This window comes from Procambarus clarkii, chromosome 9 (assembly GCF_040958095.1).
Source record: "Procambarus clarkii isolate CNS0578487 chromosome 9, FALCON_Pclarkii_2.0, whole genome shotgun sequence".
NCBI lineage: Eukaryota > Metazoa > Arthropoda > Malacostraca > Decapoda > Cambaridae > Procambarus > Procambarus clarkii.
In genome coordinates, this window is record NC_091158.1 from 40,861,175 (window position 1) to 40,879,871 (window position 18,697).

At 43.6% G+C, this 18,697-nt stretch overlaps 1 protein-coding gene across 1 annotated transcript in view; it reads right to left on the reverse strand.

Annotated features, from left to right (window-relative positions):
* Positions 1-18,447, reverse strand: part of LOC138362915 (octapeptide-repeat protein T2-like) — a 43,409-nt gene extending 24,962 nt beyond the window's left edge. The window contains exon 1 of the mRNA XM_069321493.1: positions 18,432-18,447. Coding sequence (XP_069177594.1) covers positions 18,432-18,447 — 16 coding nt within the window. The remainder of the gene's footprint in view (positions 1-18,431) is intronic.
* Between the last annotated feature and the right edge of the window lie 250 nt (positions 18,448-18,697).

Here is an 18,697-nt window from a genome sequence, read left to right on the forward strand (position 1 = left end):
ACAGTCTTTTCCATTATGGGGCTATCCCAGTGGGCCTGCTTGTAGTCTTTTGGGACTTGTGGTCGGGGTTGAGGGTGTGCAATGGTGTCCCATTGTCTGGCTGCTTCGATGAACGTTTGATCATGAGTTCCCGCTGTCTCTCTCATACTCTCTGGTAGGATCTGCCCTACCAATTCGTTGGCTGCTGTACATGAGGATAAGAATGCTGGAAGTGCTACCTCAGTTGCCTTTCGTATGCCTATCCCTCCAAATCTCACTGGAAGTGTTGCTTGGTCCCACTGACTGTCATCTAAATCTAGGTTGAGCGCCTTCCTGAATATTGACCTGAGGAGCTCATCATATTGATGTAGAAGTGGGTTGCTAAAAGTTGGTGCACACCTTAAGAAGTATGTTAGCCTGGGCAAGGTAAGGCACTTTGTGAGAAGGTAGAGGGCATCGTGGGAGTCCAAGTCCCCAATTCTCTCTTCCATCCTCTTTAGGTCTCTAAACTTTTCGTCAAGGACTGCAGCAATGGCATTGTGGCCCAGAGGTGTTCCGAGTAGTGTGCTGTCGGTAGGTTTAACGACTGAGGCTTCTGGTAAAACTGATTTCACTGCTCTAATGATTACTTCACTGGATGCAATAATTTCGCACTTGGAGGGGTTAAGAACGAGACCCATGGACTCCCCCCCGTGTCTTCACCAGCTGTAGGTCTTCTAGCAGTCTAGCAGGGAATCTTAGCAGGGAATCTAGCAGGGAATCTAGCAGGGAATATATATATATATATATATATATATATATATATATATATTCCTATATTTAGTATATACTACTCTATTTTTACTTTTGCTGTTTTTACGTGTTACTCTCCACCTGGGAAGGAGAGGGTGCACTCAGCGGGCAGCCAGGCGTCATCACATCTAGGCATGGCACATGTCGCACCTGACACACAGCCTCTTTCCAGCCAAGAAGATGACCACCCAAGAGGAAACTGTCAGGTGTGTGACAGACGGTCTCGTCTCAATTCAAATGGAACTGTCCGCTATCATTCTGTCAATTCAGGTGGTTGTCTAGGGTCTAGGCGCCTGCCCCGGGGCAGTGACGATGGACAACACACACTGCCCCGGGGCAGTGACGATGGACAACACACACAGCAGCAGCAATGATTTGAATCCCGTAGCCTGAGTTCAACGCCTTATTCTCTTTGCTTAATATTTCCATTATAGTTGATGCCGGCCTTAGAGCGGGCAAGTCTTGAACTCTGTGATAATGAACAGGTAAATTTTTTAAAATATATATGTAATAATAACAATACTACGATTTTAGCCTGATAAAGTCTTCAGTTCACTAACTCATTTAATTTAAATTAATTTAATTTAAGATGTGATAGCATATTAGAGTCTTCAGTCCACTGTTGCTGTTTGACTGACTGGCTGACTGCCTTTACTGAGTTACTGAATGATGGTAAAAGCTATTTCATCAAGTCGCAAAAAATTAAGACTGGTAGACACCTTTTAAGATGTAAAATGTTTCCCCTCATTCAGTAAAATGCTTAGAATGAGCTACAGCGCTAAATGGTTGAAGGTCTGATGGGGTCCTTATTCTCTAACTCACTTAACCCCGAGCTAACTATTTCACTATCGACTCATCCGGTCTTATTCTCATCGGTTACTGTTTACATGTGGATAATGTTGGTCTTAGAGTCAGCTTTGAACTCAGTGATAATGAAAAAGTCAATTTAAAATATAATAATAATAATAGTAACAAGACTAAGATTTTCCACATTAGTCTTATATGTTTACTTTGCTAACAGCGCATGCTTGGAATTTGTATGTAGAGAACATTGCTCACCTAAGGGAGCGAGAATGAATTGCGCGTTTGAGGTATAGCGGTGGTTAGACCGCGGTGTGTTTGCCGACCTCGTCCATCTCACTACACCTCAAACCAGCACCCCAGATGAGTGTAATCGAAGATCCAGGGATTGATCTTTCGGGCTTTAGCCATTTCGAACAAACTTTCAGGGATTAGCCATTTCGAACAAACGAACATTTCCAGTTTTATTTATATAGATTTATTATTCTGTATAGCGAGAAATGCGTGTAAGCTGATAACTTGTGGGTGTCAAGTGACTGGTAAGTGTGAGGGGGAGGGAGCGGGTATGGTGGGCGGTATGGCCTCATTTAGCCCCAGTTATGTGACAAACTTTACAGAGCCGAGCCGCCTCCGAAGGCTCGCTCCCCACCCAAAATGTTTCCGTCATTCAGTGAACGGCTACCTACTGACTTTGATTGAGTTTACTGAGTGATGCTGGCACTGATTTGATTTGATAGACAAAAAATGAAGACTGGTAGATATCTTTTAAGATGTAAAAATGTTTCCCTCATTAAGTAAACGCTTACCTACTGTCTTTGACAGAGTTTACTGAGTGATGCTAAATGCGGGGCAGTAGTTTGATTAGATAGAAGAAAATTGAAGACTGGTAAGCTATGAGGCTCGTTACTCAGAGTGAAAGCAAAATTAGAAGATCTATACCTCAGGCTATAGTCGTTATTTGTTGGGAATATAGAGACATGCGTGTAAGCCCCCCCTCAACATCGGAGGGGAAGATGTAAACAGACCTGAGTGCTAGATTTGGGAGGGGGGGGGGGGGGAATTGGGGGGGGGGACCTTCTGGGTATGGTGTGTGGTAACGTGTCATTTAGTTCAGTTATTTGTCAAACTCCCACAAGAGGCTACCCGACGCCCCGAAGCATTCCTCCTCGGCCAAATTATATATAAAGGGTTTACGCCTTTAACTGTTTATCGTCTGGTGAAAGACATACAAGACCACAGGCTGATACATCCCCACGATATTATTATTAATATTATCATTGTAAATTGCTTAGGTGATTAATAAAAGAATAAATTTATATAATGTGAAAACTTTTTCCCTCGTTTATTGCGGACTGAGGAAATGTGAAGTGTGGAATTGTTGAGTGATTGATGATTGTTGTCACCTGCATGGGAGGGGTGTGAGGGGGAGGGGGGAGGGTGCGACATATGACCTCACCTCTTTAACGCGAACACAGTCCACTCATGGGCGGGCGTCAAAGACCACACATGGAGGAGGTACACAGCTCCTAGTACAGTTCACGGCTCCTATGTGGTCTGCTGGTATGTGGTGAGAACCTCATGTCTATGTGGACACATGTGGACGTGTGGTCATGTGATGGTGCTGAGTATGTACCGCTCTTCAAGCTAGGTGTGGGAGTGAAGGGAGAGACCCACCCACACTGTTTACAGAAAAAAAACTATTTACATGATACACTCCATTTTCTGCTGAGATGCTCTACCGCGAACACAGGCCTGTCTGACGTGAAAACTAATGGCCGACAGTGAACACCAACGACACAAACAGAACTGGGTGAGAAAGTCATAGGTTTTTTCCTACATAAAACAGACAGTGTTTAAAAAAAATGAATGAGACCCCCAATATCAGACAAAGCTACCGCCTGCTCCCCTCCATTCCCCTCTCCCCCCTATCCCCTCCTTCAGATGCCCTACCCCTAACCACCCATCTTAAAAGCCTGGTCTCTTACCCTGTCAGGGGTAGGGGGGCCACCCCTCCTCAACATATTCTACATACTGTTACTTAACTATATATATATATATATATATATATATATATATATATATATATATATATATATATATATATATATATATATATATATGTCGTACCTAGTAGCCAGAACTCACTTCTCAGCCTACTATTCAAGGCCCGATTTGCCTAATAAGCCTAGTTTTCCTGAATTAATATATTTATTATAATTTTTTTCTTATGAAATGATAAAGCAACCCTTTTCTCTATGTATGAGGTCAATTTTTTTTTATTGGAGTTAAAATTAACGTAGATATATGACCGAACCTAACCAACCCTACCTAACCTAACCTAACCTATATTTATAGGTAAGGTTAGGTTAGGTAGCCAAAAAAAGCTAGGTTAGATTAGGTTAGGTAGGTTAGGTAGACGAAAAAACATTAATTCATGAAAACTTGGCTTATTAGGCAAATCGGGCCTTGAATAGTAGGCTGAGAAGTGCGTTCTGGCTATTAGGTACGACATATATATATATATATATATGTCGTACCTAATAGCCAGAACGCACTTCTCAGCCTACTATTCAAGGCCCGATTTGCCTAATAAGCCAAGTTTTCATGAATTAATGTTTTTTCGTCTACCTAACCTACCTAACCTAACCTAACCTAGCTTTTTTTGGCTACCTAACCTAACCTTACCTATAAATATAGGTTAGGTTAGGTTAGGTAGGGTTGGTTAGGTTCGGTCATATATCTACGTTAATTTTAACTCCAATAAAAAAAAAATTACCTCATACATGAAGAAAAGGGTTGCTTTATCATTTCATAAGAAAAAAATTATAGTAAATATATTAATTCAGGAAAACTTGGCTTATTAGGCAAATCGGGCCTTGAATAGTAGGCTGAGAAGTGAGTTCTGGCTACTAGGTACGACATATATATATATATATATATACGTTATATATATATACGTTATATATATATATATATATATATATAAATATATATATATATATATATATATATATATATATATATATATATATATATATATATATATATATATATATATATATATATATATATATATATATATATATATATATATATATATATATATATATATGCAAATGACGATCACAAAACACTGATCATTTTATGCGGAAAATCCACAGAGAAATATGAAATGAGGTGAACGTTTCGGCTTGTTAAAGCCTTTGTCAACACCAGACTGACTAGAGGAGAAGGGAGAAGGGGGAGGATATATAGGCCGACACCTGACCAACCCATCCCTAGGGAAAGAATTAACCAGAAACAGGTATAGCTTAGCTTAGAATGGTCAAAGAGGGTTAAGCGGTCAGAGAATAAGGATGAAAGATTAAAGAAAAGCCTCATGAACACACAATATATGAATATAAAATTATAATGAGATATTGTGAGCCTCTCTTATCAGAGTTTTTTCTTAAACTGTTGTGCAATATTATAACTTAAAAATGGATCAAGTTTGTACATTCCAGTACTAACATTAAGAAGATTTGGACACTGAGTGATTACAGCAGACTCAATTAAATTCCGTTCCACGAAATCCCCACAATTGGTAATGCTTTTTGCCCCATTCCAGTTAATATTGTGTTCGCATAAACTCGTATGTAGATACAATGCATTAGACGTTTGGGCAGTTCTAATACTATAAGCATGTTGTGACAACTGCAATTGTAAGGACTTTCCTGTTTGTCCAAGGTACACAGCATCACAATCATTGCAGGGAATCGAATACACACAACCTGCTGTATCAGGGGACTTTTTTTATTAAATTGGATTTGATCGTACTATTAGTGAACACCAAATTTATATTAAGTTTCTTAAACATCAGAGACAATTTTTCAAGTCCACTCGCATAAGGTACCACCAATGAGTTAATAATTTCTGGTTTCGCCTTAGGGACGTGATTGTAAAACGTACGCTTGGCTTGTTCAAACGAGAAATCCAAAAACCTCTTAGGATATTGTAAACTCTTCCCAATTTCATATATTTTAGCAATCTCTTCAAGAGATTGCTAAAGATTCAAGAGATTGTAGATATGTGACCGAACCTAACCAACCCTACCTAACCTAACCTAACCTATCTTTATAGGTTAGGTTAGGTTAGGTAGCCGAAAAAGTTAGGTTAGGTTAGGTTAGGTAGGTTAGGTAGTCGAAAAACAATTAATTCATGAAAACTTGACTTATTAGGCAAATCGGGCCTTGCATAGTAAGCTGAGAAGTGCATTCTGGCTACTAGGTACGACATATATATATATATATATATATATATATATATATATATATATATATATATATATATATATATATATATATATATATATATATATACATGATTAACTCTAAGGCACATACTCATACATATTCATCTACTACTATTGCTCACATGTTCACCACACCTGTTCCTATACTTACACTTTACCCTACATGACCCACATCGCCCCACATGCCGCTGCCCCAGTCCAACATGATTCTACCGAGTGACAAGTGCCGCTCAGCCGGACTGCACAGGCGCCAACCCTGGGGAACCCCCAGAACCCTTTGAGACTACACACCTGTGCACCACCTGAGCAGGGGGGCCTAATTGGCTCACCTGCTCAGGTGGTGGGCACAGTCGTATTAGCTTTTTACACTACTAGGCCAGACACAGGATACAGAATGGGAGACGAAGTCCTTCGTGAAACGGACAGAGAGAAAGATCTAGGAGTTAATATTACACCAAACCTGTCTCCTGAAGACAACATCAAATAAATAACATCTGCGGCGTATGCGAGGATAGCTGACATCAGAACTGACTTCTGGAACATGCGCAAAGATTCATTCAGAACCTTGTCTACCAAATATGAGCTACGAGGAGAGACTACGGAAATTAAACCTTACATCGCTGGAAAACAGAAGATTTAGGGGGGAGGCATGATCACCACATTCAAGATTCTCAAAGGAATTAATAGGGTAGATAAATACTGGCTATTTAACACAAGGGGCACACGCACTATGGGACACAAATGGAAACTGAGTGCCCAAATGAGCCACAAAGATATTAGAAAGAACATTTTTAGTGTCAGAGTGGTTGAAAAATGGTAGGCTGATTCCATGCACAGTTTCAAGTGTAGATATGATAGAGCCCAATAGGCTCAGGAACCTGTACGCCTGTTGATTGACGGTTGAGAGGCGGGACCAAAGAGCCAGAGCTCAACCCATGCAAGCACAAATAGGTGAGTACAAATAGGTCAGTACACACACACAAACACATAACCATGCCACAAGAATCCCTGGGGAGAGGTATTGCCTTAAGAGTGAAGGGAGGAATGTTTTAACAGCAGTGGATGATTAGAGAGGCCGGCAAGAAGCCAGTAGACGAGACGTGGACTTGGTCAGTAGCTCTCTCCTTAGATCTTCTGAAAGAAGCTAGTAGCGTAAAACACCTCTGAGCCTTACAAAACCGTAAAAATTTGTCATTAAAACAAACCTTTTTTACAGATGTTTTAAAAATTTACAAAAATATGTATGCTAATCAACTTATGTGTGTATTTATACATTGACCATTAACCTGAAATAAATGCATATGAAGAGTCCCATTAAAGTGGCTGAAAGTATTTTCAGCAGTAGAAAGAAAATACACCCTGTATAGACGACATCTTGAAATAAATGTTTGTCACCCAAACGTTTTGTGTACTAATTTTCGGTCAAAACGGAAACAGAATAAGAAACAAAATAGCTGTAAGCAGAGTCTAAGAAAATATAAATACATGGCAGAAACCCTGACAAAAAGCAATGATTAGGAAAAAGGTGTTGATAGACAAAAGTGAGGTTCCAGAGTATGCAGAGGAGCGGGACAGACGACATCCTAAAACTGGAGGAAGATGTGACTGGTTGCTGAATTCTTTTGTGCAAATAAGTAAACAAAAATAAGGGCTAAAGATAGACATATTTCTGCGACGATATACATAAAAACGGAATACGATCATAATTTAATCACAGAAAATGTTTAATAACATGAAAATATAAATTATATATCATATGTGAATTACAACCATTTGCAGATGAAAAGTCACAATAACGTGGCTGAAAAAGGCTGACCAAACCACACACTAGAAATTGAAGAGACGACGACGTTTCAGTCGTCCGAAAACGACCATTATCATTATCGATTGTGCTGAGACGAGGGAGGCGCGGGTATTAAGTAGGCAGGAGAGAGAGGTGAGGTGATGGAAATCTTAGAGGAAGATAAGAGCAAGGCATAAGGTACGGAAAGTAAGGTGTAATAATAAGAGTAGAAATGAGAACATAAAAGAAACAAGAAAAAGAAAACGAAAGACAAAAGGAAGGGAAGGCTAATGTTAGGTCACTTTTGTTAGAAAGTTTAGAACATTTGAGTATGTTCTGTGAAAGGGACGAGTCATCAGCAACAAAGCCAGGACTGTGTAGAGTAGAGGCAGGAAAGATTATTTTAGAGGAAGACCAACCAATAGGATGATTAGAATCCCTAACATGACAGAAGAGAATATTGTTTGTGTCTGCAGACTTAACACTTCGTTTTTGTTCCTTATTTCTCTTATTAAGTGTACGACCAGTTTCACTAAAGTACTGGAGAGGACAAGACGAACAGGAAATAGAGTAGACACCAGCAGCATTAGAAGCAGGAGGAGCAGTGTGAACTAGATTGCTATTAAAAAAGCGTGTTTGTTTGTCGAAAGGCGAGCTTTATGTCAAGAGGGACGCAAGGTATTAGTAAGAGTTCTGAGTTCAGATATGAAGGCTGAGCACAGTGCTAATAGGGTTGGAAGCAGGTTTAGAATGAAAGAAATTTCGTATAGCTTGACAATAAGCACAGTTGATTAAAAATTTTATAAACTTATAAATTTTATCAACAATTTTATACAAACATTTTGAATGCAAATGAAGTGCGAAAGGATGATCTGAATTTTTACAAATATCGGTGATATGAAAATAACTGAAAATGAAGTTCTTTGAATTAAAATTCCAGAATGAGAACGCATCGCAATTGTTGCTCATGAACCAAATATTTAATAGTGACTACTCTAATTGAGGCCCAGCAGCCGCCTATTTAGATGGCACTTATAATAATGGAGTAGACCATCGTACATATATGGACGTTTAGAGAGTACAAATTGATACTACTGTATTGAATTTGGACAAACCGGAAAGATTTTGTATTAATGTTGCTACTAAAACCTAACCTAACTATTTGTCGGAAAATCTGACACCATTTAATAATATTACATGCAATTGCAGATAATATTGCTGCGTTGTATACACAAGTTAACCCATAGAAAATGTAGTTTTTAGTGGAATTTTCCGTCTATAGAAAACGGGATATCATTGCCACATACTATTATAAATTCACCAGCTATTTGTTGGGAATTGTTCTTAAATACATTAGTCTTTGGACTTTTTACATCATAAAAACATCTTATTTTAATTAACTTAATTATTAGTATCAAAATAAAGTAAATGTGACCCTTCTATCAGTTACTGATGTCTGGACAAAGTAGGCCAGGCGTCAGTGAGGAAGGAGGGGTCAGCCATTGTTGTTAAGACCTGAGAGTCGTGGGGCAAATTCGACTCCTATAAATTCTCTTGGACGAAGTGTTATGGAAACCAAAGGTCTTCCATCATCAACACGCTGTCATCAATCACAAGGGAGTGTTTTTCTGAAACCCATTTATCTAATTATTTTAGGCCATTAATGTTTGGTAGATATTGGGCCAACCGTTGAGAACATAAATGATCGACTCAGAAAGGTAATTAAGCCTTGGTCCTTATCTGAATCATTATACAGTGTTTTCTCTGATATACCTGTCATATATTAGGATTCTGGCTTTACAGCTTGCGCCCTTTGACAGGTCAAGAAGAGGAAGCAAGCTTGGTATATCAGTTACTTGGTGATGGAAGCAGCCTCAAACGAGGATAAATTGGTGTCTACATCCTAGTTATATCTGGTGAACTAAGCCTGCTGTATAATAAGATAAGGAACCTCCTCAATGTATACTTATATATGTAGTTTAATATTGTAGTTTGATTGACTGCATATATATATAAATTCAATACAACTCCCCCCCCCTAATGTGTATGGATCAATTTGTGAGATTATTGCAGAAATACAGTCCACTTAACATCATACAAATTGCTATCGAAGTATATAAATTAACGTAAATATAAATTCTATATAAATTCATATAAATTAAAAAAAAAATCTCACAGGTCGGTTCCCACACTATTCAAGGCCTAATACATGCTATCTGAGGCCTAACATAGTTCTCATATATAAGGTGTCAGACAGTAAAATACGCTATACTAGGCCTAGGAATATTTAAGGTTGGTTCTTAGCTTAATTTTTTCTAGAATTATTAAAGTAATTGTACCAAATTATACTATACAATATTCCAATACGTCAGTTTATGTAAGATAGTCAATATAGTTACAAACTCTACAGAAGGGTCTAAAACCGGAGGATGAGTTGGAATATGTAGTGAGACTTACATGTGACGAGAGCGTTTACCAGCGGTGAGTTATGCAGCACAATAACAGGCACGGGACAACCCGGCCTCTTGATCTGACACTACGTACAAAATACAATGTACTATCCTAACCAGAAACGCACCCAAACAACACACCCAACATAACCTATGTTGTGTCGTACCTAGTAGCCAGAACGCACTTCTCAGCCTACTATGCAAGGCCCGATTTGCCTAATAAGCCAAGTTTTCATGAATTAATTGTTTTTCGACTACCTAACCTACCTAACCTAACCTAACCTAACTTTTTCGGCTACCTTACCTAACCTAACCTATAAAGATAGGTTAGGTTAGGTTAGGTAGGGTTGGTTAGGTTCGGTCATATATCTACGTTAATTTTTACTCCAATAAAAAAAAATTGACTTCATACATAATGAAATGGGTAGCTTTATCATTTCATCAGAAAAAAATTAGAGAAATTATATTAATTCAGTAAAACTTGGCTTATTAGGCAAATCGGGCCTTACATAGTAGGCTGAGAAGTGCATTCTGGCTACTAGTTACGATATATATATATATATATATATATATATATATATGTCGTACCTAGTAGCCAGAACGCACTTCTCAGCCTACTATGCAAGGCCCGATTTGCCTAATAAGCCAAGTTTTCCTGAATTAACATATTTTCTCTAATTTTTTTCTTATGAAATGATAAAGCTACCCATTTCATTATGTATGAGGTCAATATTATTTTATTGGAGTTAAAATTAACGTAGATATATGACCGAACCTAACCAACCCTACCTAACCTAACCTAACCTATCTTTATAGGTTAGGTTAGGTTAGGTAGCCGAAAAAGTTAGGTTAGGTTAGGTTAGGTAGGTTAGGTTGTCGAAAAAACATTAATTCATGAAAACTTTGCTTATTAGGCAAATCGGGCCTTGCATAGTAGGCTGAGAAGTGCGTTCTGGCTATTAGGTACGACATATATATATATATATATATATATATATATATATATATATATATATATATATATATAACTTTTTAGACACTCAACCCACCAGGGGACTCGAACACTGGCCAACAAGGTGGCAGTTGCACGCTGTATCCACTACACCATATTTCAAAGCCATAAGAGAGGTAGGAATTCTGGGGTATTCAACGAACCAGAACTCCAATCCTTCCCCAGGCAATGAGATAGTGTGGGACCTCTGGTGCTCTTTCATCGAGCCCTGTTATGTGGGAGAACTCAGTGCCAAATGCTTAATGCACAGACTAGCCTATTAACCACTAGCTGAAGTTTATAACATTTTAGTTATAAACTTTTGTCTAAACATATAAACTTTAGTCTAAAAAGTTATAAACTTCAGGGTGTGAAGTTTATAACTTTTTGAGGGTGTGTGTGTGGAAGCTAGTGATCTAGATGAGTGTGTGTGTGTGTGTGTGTGTGTGTGTGTGTGTGTGTGTGTGTGTGTGTGTGTGTGTGTGTGTGAGCAACACAAATGCGATCAAGCTTGAATGGTCTCCAATCATATATGCAACTGAAAACTCCACACTCCAGAAGTGACTGGAAGTAAGACCGCCAGGAGCACAAAGCAACTGGTGTACATTGTACCTTATCCATTCGACTATCAATGACCGTACTAAAGACGATGAGAGCCGAGGCAATTTGACCATCGTCCTGACGGCACTTTGATGGTAATCTTGGGCACAGTTATTTCTTCAAATCACCTCACTTTGTGGGGCCAGGTGAGCAACACAAATGTGAAAAAATGCATAGAAATTATAGATATTCTTGCATTGACCACAATAACGTGGCTGAAGAATGTTGACCAATCCATACACTAGAAAATGAAGGGGCGACGACGTTTCGGTTGCAATGACAGAAAGATAAATTGATGTAGAAAACAGGGCTCTACTTGCAGTCCAACAAAGAAATATAAATTATTTAACAAAAAGAAAAATTTGACGAGAAGTTCTTGAAACACTAAATGTCAGAGAAAACGTAAAATATCGTTTAAATTATTGAAAAGTAAGTCACGTAGAGAAAAATTTGGGTAAAATTACCCAACTCTCGGATTTAATAATAGACTACTAACAGGAGTTGGTTGCAAAACATCGACAAAATTGAATGGTTTTCACATTCTGAGCCACTGAAGATAATTGCCATGTCTCTCTCTGTCTCTCCCTCCCTCTTTCCTTCACCTTCTCTCCCCCCCCCTCTCTCTCTCTCTCTCTCTCTCTCTCTCTCTCTCTCTCTCTCTCTCTCTCTCTCTCTCTCTCTCTCTCTCTCTCTCTCTCTCTCTCTCTCTCTCTCTCTCTCTCTCTCTCTCTCTCTCTCTCTCTCTCTCTCTCTCTCTCTCTCTCTCTCTCTCTCTCTCTCTCTCTCTCTCTCTCTCTCTCTCTCTCTCTCTCTCTCTCTCTCTCTCTCTCTCTCTCTCTCTCTCTCTCTCTCTCTCTCTCTCTCTCTCTCTCTCTCTCTCTCTCTCTCTCTCTCTCTCTCTCTCTCTCTCTCTCTCTCTCTCTCTCTCTCTCTCTCTCTCTCTCTCTCTCTCTCTCTCTCTCTCTCTCTCTCTCTCTCTCTCTCTCTCTCTCTCTCTCTCTCTCTCTCTCTCTCTCTCTCTCTCTCTCTCTCTCTCTCTCTCTCTCTCTCTCTCTCTCTCTCTCTCTCTCTCTCTCTCTCTCTCTCTCTCTCTCTCTCTCTCTCTCTCTCTCTCTCTCTCTCTCTCTCTCTCTCTCTCTCTCTCTCTCTCTCTCTCTCTCTCTCTCTCTCTCTCTCTCTCTCTCTCTCTCTCTCTCTCTCTCTCTCTCTCTCTCCTCTCTCTCTCTCTCTCTCTCTCTCTCTCTCTCTCTCTCTCTCTCTCTCTCTCTCTCTCTCTCTCTCTCTCTCTCTCTCTCTCTCTCTCTCTCTCTCTCTCTCTCTCTCTCTCTCTCTCTCTCTCTCTCTCTCTCTCTCTCTCTCTCTCTCTCTCTCTCTCTCTCTCTCTCTCTCTCTCTCTCTCTCTCTCTCTCTCTCTCTCTCTCTCTCTCTCTCTCTCTCTCTCTCTCTCTCTCTCTCTCTCTCTCTCTCTCTCTCTCTCTCTCTCTCTCTCTCTCTCTCTCTCTCTCTCTCTCTCTCTCTCTCTCTCTCTCTCTCTGTCTCTCTCTGTCTCTCTCTCTCTCTCTCTCTCTCTCTCTCTCTCTCTCTCTCTCTCTCTCTCTCTCTCTCTCTCTCTCTCTCTTTCTCTCTCTCCCTCCCTCTCTCCTTCACCTTCTCTCCCTCTCTCTCTCCTTTCCTCTCTCTCTCTCTCTCTCTCTCTCTCTCTCTCTCTCTCTCTCTCTCTCTCTCTCTCTCTCTCTCTCTCTCTCTCTCTCTCTCTCTCTCTCTCTCTCTCTTTCTCTCTCTCTCTCTCTCACTATCTCTTTCTGTCTCTCTCTCTGGGCAAGTCGTGCAGACTTGCCCAGGAGGCCAAGGTCACGTACGACGGATTCAACCCGTTCTCGCACTTGCTTATAATCTATTTTGGCTTATTTAATAACTGCATATGTGACATACTAATTGATTGTGAATATTTTAGTTTACCATGAAAAGCTTCACAGAAAACACCGACTTCACCTAACCTTCTTAGTATATTAAGATAAGCATCTTATTGCTTCCTTATTACAATTATTACTTAACCTATACCGTTGATAGGTTAAGTAACAATTGTATATATGAAGCAATAAGATGCTTATCTTAACATACTAAGAAGGTTAGGTGAGGTCGGTGTTTTCCATGAAGCTTTTCATGGTAAACTAAAATATTCACAATCAATTAGTATGTCACATATGCACTTATTAAATAAGCCAATATTGACAGAAAGCAAGTTCGAGAACGAATTGGCGGATTAGGTGAACACGACACCTTGACATATTGGTTACTCCTCAATGGTCTCCACCTGCTCTGTGGGGCCGGTCTCAATAGCATCCTGAGTTATATTTAATGCAGTGGAAAGGAGTCACGTTCTTTCTGAATTAAATGGAGAGAGATGGACAGACAGAAAAGAGAGAGACAGACAGAAGAGAGAAGAGAGAGATGGAATGGAGATTAACTCTTCAGTGACCAAGAAGAGCCACGTGCTGATTCTAGCCAGCAAGGAAGCAGAGAGACGCACAGTCCTAAGAAATACTGAACACATTACAGCCTTCAACACCGGAGAGATGATGGCCAACTTAATGTTATCAATGAATCAAATTGCATAGGTTGGCTACGAGGATCAATACCGATAGACTACTGGTCCTAGTAGACTACTGGTCCCGGTCGGCTACTGGTCCCGGTAGACTACTGGTCCCGGTAGACTACTGGTCCCGGTAGACTACTGGTCCCGGTAGACTACTGGTCCCGGTAGACTACTGGTCCCGGTCGGCTACTGGTCCCGGTAGACTACTGGTCCCGGTAGACTACTGGTCCCGGTAGACTACTGGTCCCGGTAGACTACTGGTCCCGGTAGACTACTGGTCCCGGTATTATGGTGAAGAACCACAACACAAGGCACTAAGCCAGCATTACCCTCATGTTGAATGTGCCTTTTCCGATACGTCTGCATCGGGCTGGGTGATGAGGTCGGGCTGGGTGATGAGGTCGGGCTGGGTGATGAGGTCGGGCTGGGTGATAAAGTCGGGCTGGGTGATGAGGTCGGGCTGGGTGATGAGGTCGGGCTGGGTGATGAAGTCGAGCTGGGTGATGAGGTCGGGCTGGGTGATGAGGTCGGGCTGGGTGATGAGGTCGGGCTGGGTGATGAGGTCGGGCTGGGTGATGAGGTCGGGCTGGGTGATGAGGTCGGGCTGGGTGATGAGGTCGGGCTGGGTGATGAGGATGGGCTGGGTGATGAGGACGGGCTGGGTGATGAGGACGGGATGGAAGATGAGGACGGGCTGGGTGATGAGGACGAGCTAGAAGATGAGGTCGGGCTGGGTGATGAGGTCGGGCTGGGTGATGAGGACGGGCTGGGTGATGAGGTCGGGCTGGGTGATGAGGTCGGGCTGGGTGATGAGGTCGGGCTGGGTGATGAGGTCGGGCTGGGTGATGAGGACGGGCTGGGTGATGAGGTCGGACTGGGTGATGAGGTCGGGCTGGGTGATGAGGACGGGCTGGCCCAGCAAACAATTTTAGGTTGCCACAACATATCTGGAAAGTATTTGAAAGTATTGGAAACGTTTGTTTTATCGTATCAGATACGATATTGTGTGTGGACTTAAATAGGTTTCCAAAACTTATAACCAAGACATATGTATCTAACACTAATTTGAGATGTTGTGGCAACTTTACACTCCTAACATGAGTCATTCATAATCCATTCATATACCAATATGAATCTCTTATGAAAGGTTTGAGCCAATAATCTGAACCCTTTTCACATCTTTGTGTTTAAAGTTAAATTTCTTGAAATTAAATTATATTTTATATTATATTATTTTTATTATATTTTATATTATATTATTATTTTCAATTTAAATATTAAAACCAATTTAAGGGTAAAAAAAATCTAATAATTTATATTTCTTTTATTATTTACTAACAATTATAATTATTTACTAACGGAGAGAGGAGAGGCTGTACGGCGGCTGTGGCGGACAGTGGCGGCGGTGGCGGATAGTGGCAGCGGGCGGACAGTGGCGGCGGCGGGCGGACAGTGGCGGCGGCGGGCGGACAGTGGCGGCGGGCGGACAGTAGCGGCGGTGGCGGATAGTGGCGGCGGGCGGACTGTGGCGGCGGTGGCGGATAGTGGTGGCGGGCGGACAGTGGCGGCGGGCGGACAGTGGCGGCGGGCGGACAGTGGCGTCGGGCGGACAGTGGCGGCGGTGGCGGATAGTGGCGGCGGGCGGACAGTGGCGGCGGGCGGACAGTGGCGGCGGTGGCGGATAGTGGCGGCGGGCGGACAGGGCGGCGGCGGGCGGACAGTGGCGGCGGGAGGACAGTGGCGGCGGTGGCGGATAGTGGCGGCGGGCGGACAGTGGCGGCGGGCGGACAGTGGCGGCTGTGGCGGATAGTGGCGGCGGGCGGACCGTGGCGGCTTTGGCGGCGGTGGTGGACAGTGGCGGCGGGCGGACAGTGGCGGCGGCGGGCGGACAGTGGCGGCGGCGGGCGGACAGTGGCGGCGGCGGGCGGACAGTGGCGGCGGCGGGCGGACAGTGTAGGCGGCGAGCGGACAGTGGAGGCGGCGGGCGGACAGTGGAGGCGGCGGGCGGACAGTGGAGGCGGCGGGCGGACAGTGGAGGCGGCGGGCGGACAGTGGTGGCGGCGGGCGGACAGTGGTGGCGGGGGGCGGACAGTGGTGGCGGCGGGCGGACAGTGGTGGCGGCGGGCGGACAGTGGTGGTGGCGTGCGGACAGTGGTGGCGGCGGGCAGACAGTGGTGGCGGTGGCAGACAGTGGTGGCGGTGGCGGACAGTGGCGGCGGTGGCGGACAGTGACGGCAGTGGCAGCGGTGGCGGACAGTGGCGGCGGTGGCGGACACTGGCGGCTGTGTCTGGCGGTGGTGGCGGGCGGTGGTGGGTGGTGGCGTCTGTGATGAGTGGTGGCGGCTGGCGGTGGTGGGTGGTGGCGGCGGTGGTGGTGGTGGGTGGTGGCGGCGGCGGTGGTGGTGGGTGGTGGCGGCGGCGGTGGTGGTGGGTGGTGGTGGTGGGTGGTGGTGGCGGCGGTGGTGGTGGGTGGTGGTGGCGGCGGCGGCTGGTGGTGGTGGGTGGTGGCGGCGGTGGTGGTGGGTGGTGGTGGTGGTGGTGGGTGGTGGTGGCGGCGGCGGCTGGTGGTGGTGGGTGGTGGCGGCGTTGGTGGTGAGTAGTGAAATATACGACTACGACCGTGCGCACCAGCTGCCAGCTGGCACTCCCTGGAGTGCCAGCCGACAGCTGGTGCGCAGGTGTGTAGTCGCACAGGTTTTTGGGGGATTTTCGGGAATTTTTGGCGCGTTTCGGACGCGTGTGAGCGTGTTGTGTTTGGGTATGTGGTCATGAAAGAGGGGAGGTCATGTTGTTGGGTGCCAGGTGGTACGCGACGTCGTCGTCGCAGCGCGGGTGTCTAGTCACAGGGGGTAAGGGAATTTCCCGGAAGTTTGGCGCGTGGAGGCAGCCCTGAGTGGCGGGTGAGCAGGTGCGGCCCCCCCACCCCGCGCGCGCGAGTAAGTGGTGGAGTAAGAGGAAGGAGTGAAATGAATATGTGTGTTTAGCAAGTGATAGAGTAAGAAAATAGAAGGAAGATGGAGGAAGGAGTAAAAGAATATGTATGCGTGTTTTTGCGTAGCCTTGATCGTGAGTTAGTGTGTAGATGTGAGGAGAAGGCAACACAGTCTGTTATGTTGTTTTGGGTGGGGGGTTGGATGGAGCTTCCCCTTCGTCTGGAGAGAGTGCTCTGGGCCATTATGTGGTTAGACAAACCATTAACGTCCCCTACAGGAAGAGCTAAGTGTGTGTGTGAGGATGAGGGCAAAGTCTCCTGTAGGAGGGGGGTGTACCATTACCTAAAGCGTTTTTCAATGTCGCGACGGGGTAAGCGTACTGGTTGCAGGTTGGAGCCTGACTGCTTTTTCCGTGTTCGGGTCAAGAAAGAGAGAAGTCACTCTCGTTGTGAGACTGCAGCGGGCCATTATGTGGTTAGACAAACCATTAACGTCCCCTACAGGAAGAGCTAAGTGTGTGTGTGTGTGTGTGTGTGTGTGTGTGTGTGTGTGTGTGTGTGTGTGTGTGTGAGGATGAGGGCAAAGTCTCCTGCAGGAGGGGAGTGTACCATTACCTAAAGCGTTTTTCAATGTCGCGGGGTTTTTGTTGTCTTCAGAGTGTTGATGTTCGTCCCACGGCGGGTCCCCTTACACTGTGGATTCCGGTAAGGAGGCGCGAGGTACTTACTGCTGCCGACAGACAGACCCTCACCTGTCACCCATCAATCACTTCTCATTTGACCCAGGTCGTTTCACTCCCCTCACACACAAACGCCCCGCCAGTTCCCTGCGAGACTTCATCCGCTACACACGCGTCATACAGCTCCATGTCATGGAAAGGCGAAGCTCTACAGCATGCATGAAATGCGGAGTGTTTTATATTCCATCACCGAATCAAGTGTGTCGGCTGCAATGCGCTAGCTGTGAAAAACCGCCCCTAGGACATTACGACATCAAATGCAAGCGATGTCAGCAGATTTTCTGTGATAACCGTGAGTGTTATTCATATTTAATATTCCACAGTTCATTTTATGGCATCCACAGGTGAAATATCGCGTGTAAACTACTATAGTGTGAGAATATTAACTCATTCGGTCTATTACATTCCACACAGTTAAATATGTTCTTTCCAATTTCAGTTTACAAAACCGTGAAGTGTCCATATTGCTCACCCACCCCGCGAGGAGGTCATCGTCGGAATGAAACTTCACATAAACGTAGGTAACATATAAAATATACTTCTCGTATCTGTATTTCATCCACTTGCAAGCGAACACACATGCATAATAATAAACATATTTTTTCCCCATTCACCCATGCTGAATATCATTTGTTCCATTTCAGGTTATAATCCATACCTCAATCGACGGAGGGAACAGATCGACGTCATCGAGCCTATACCCCATTCCTCACACACTGAGCTAAGGAGAGCACATCTCACT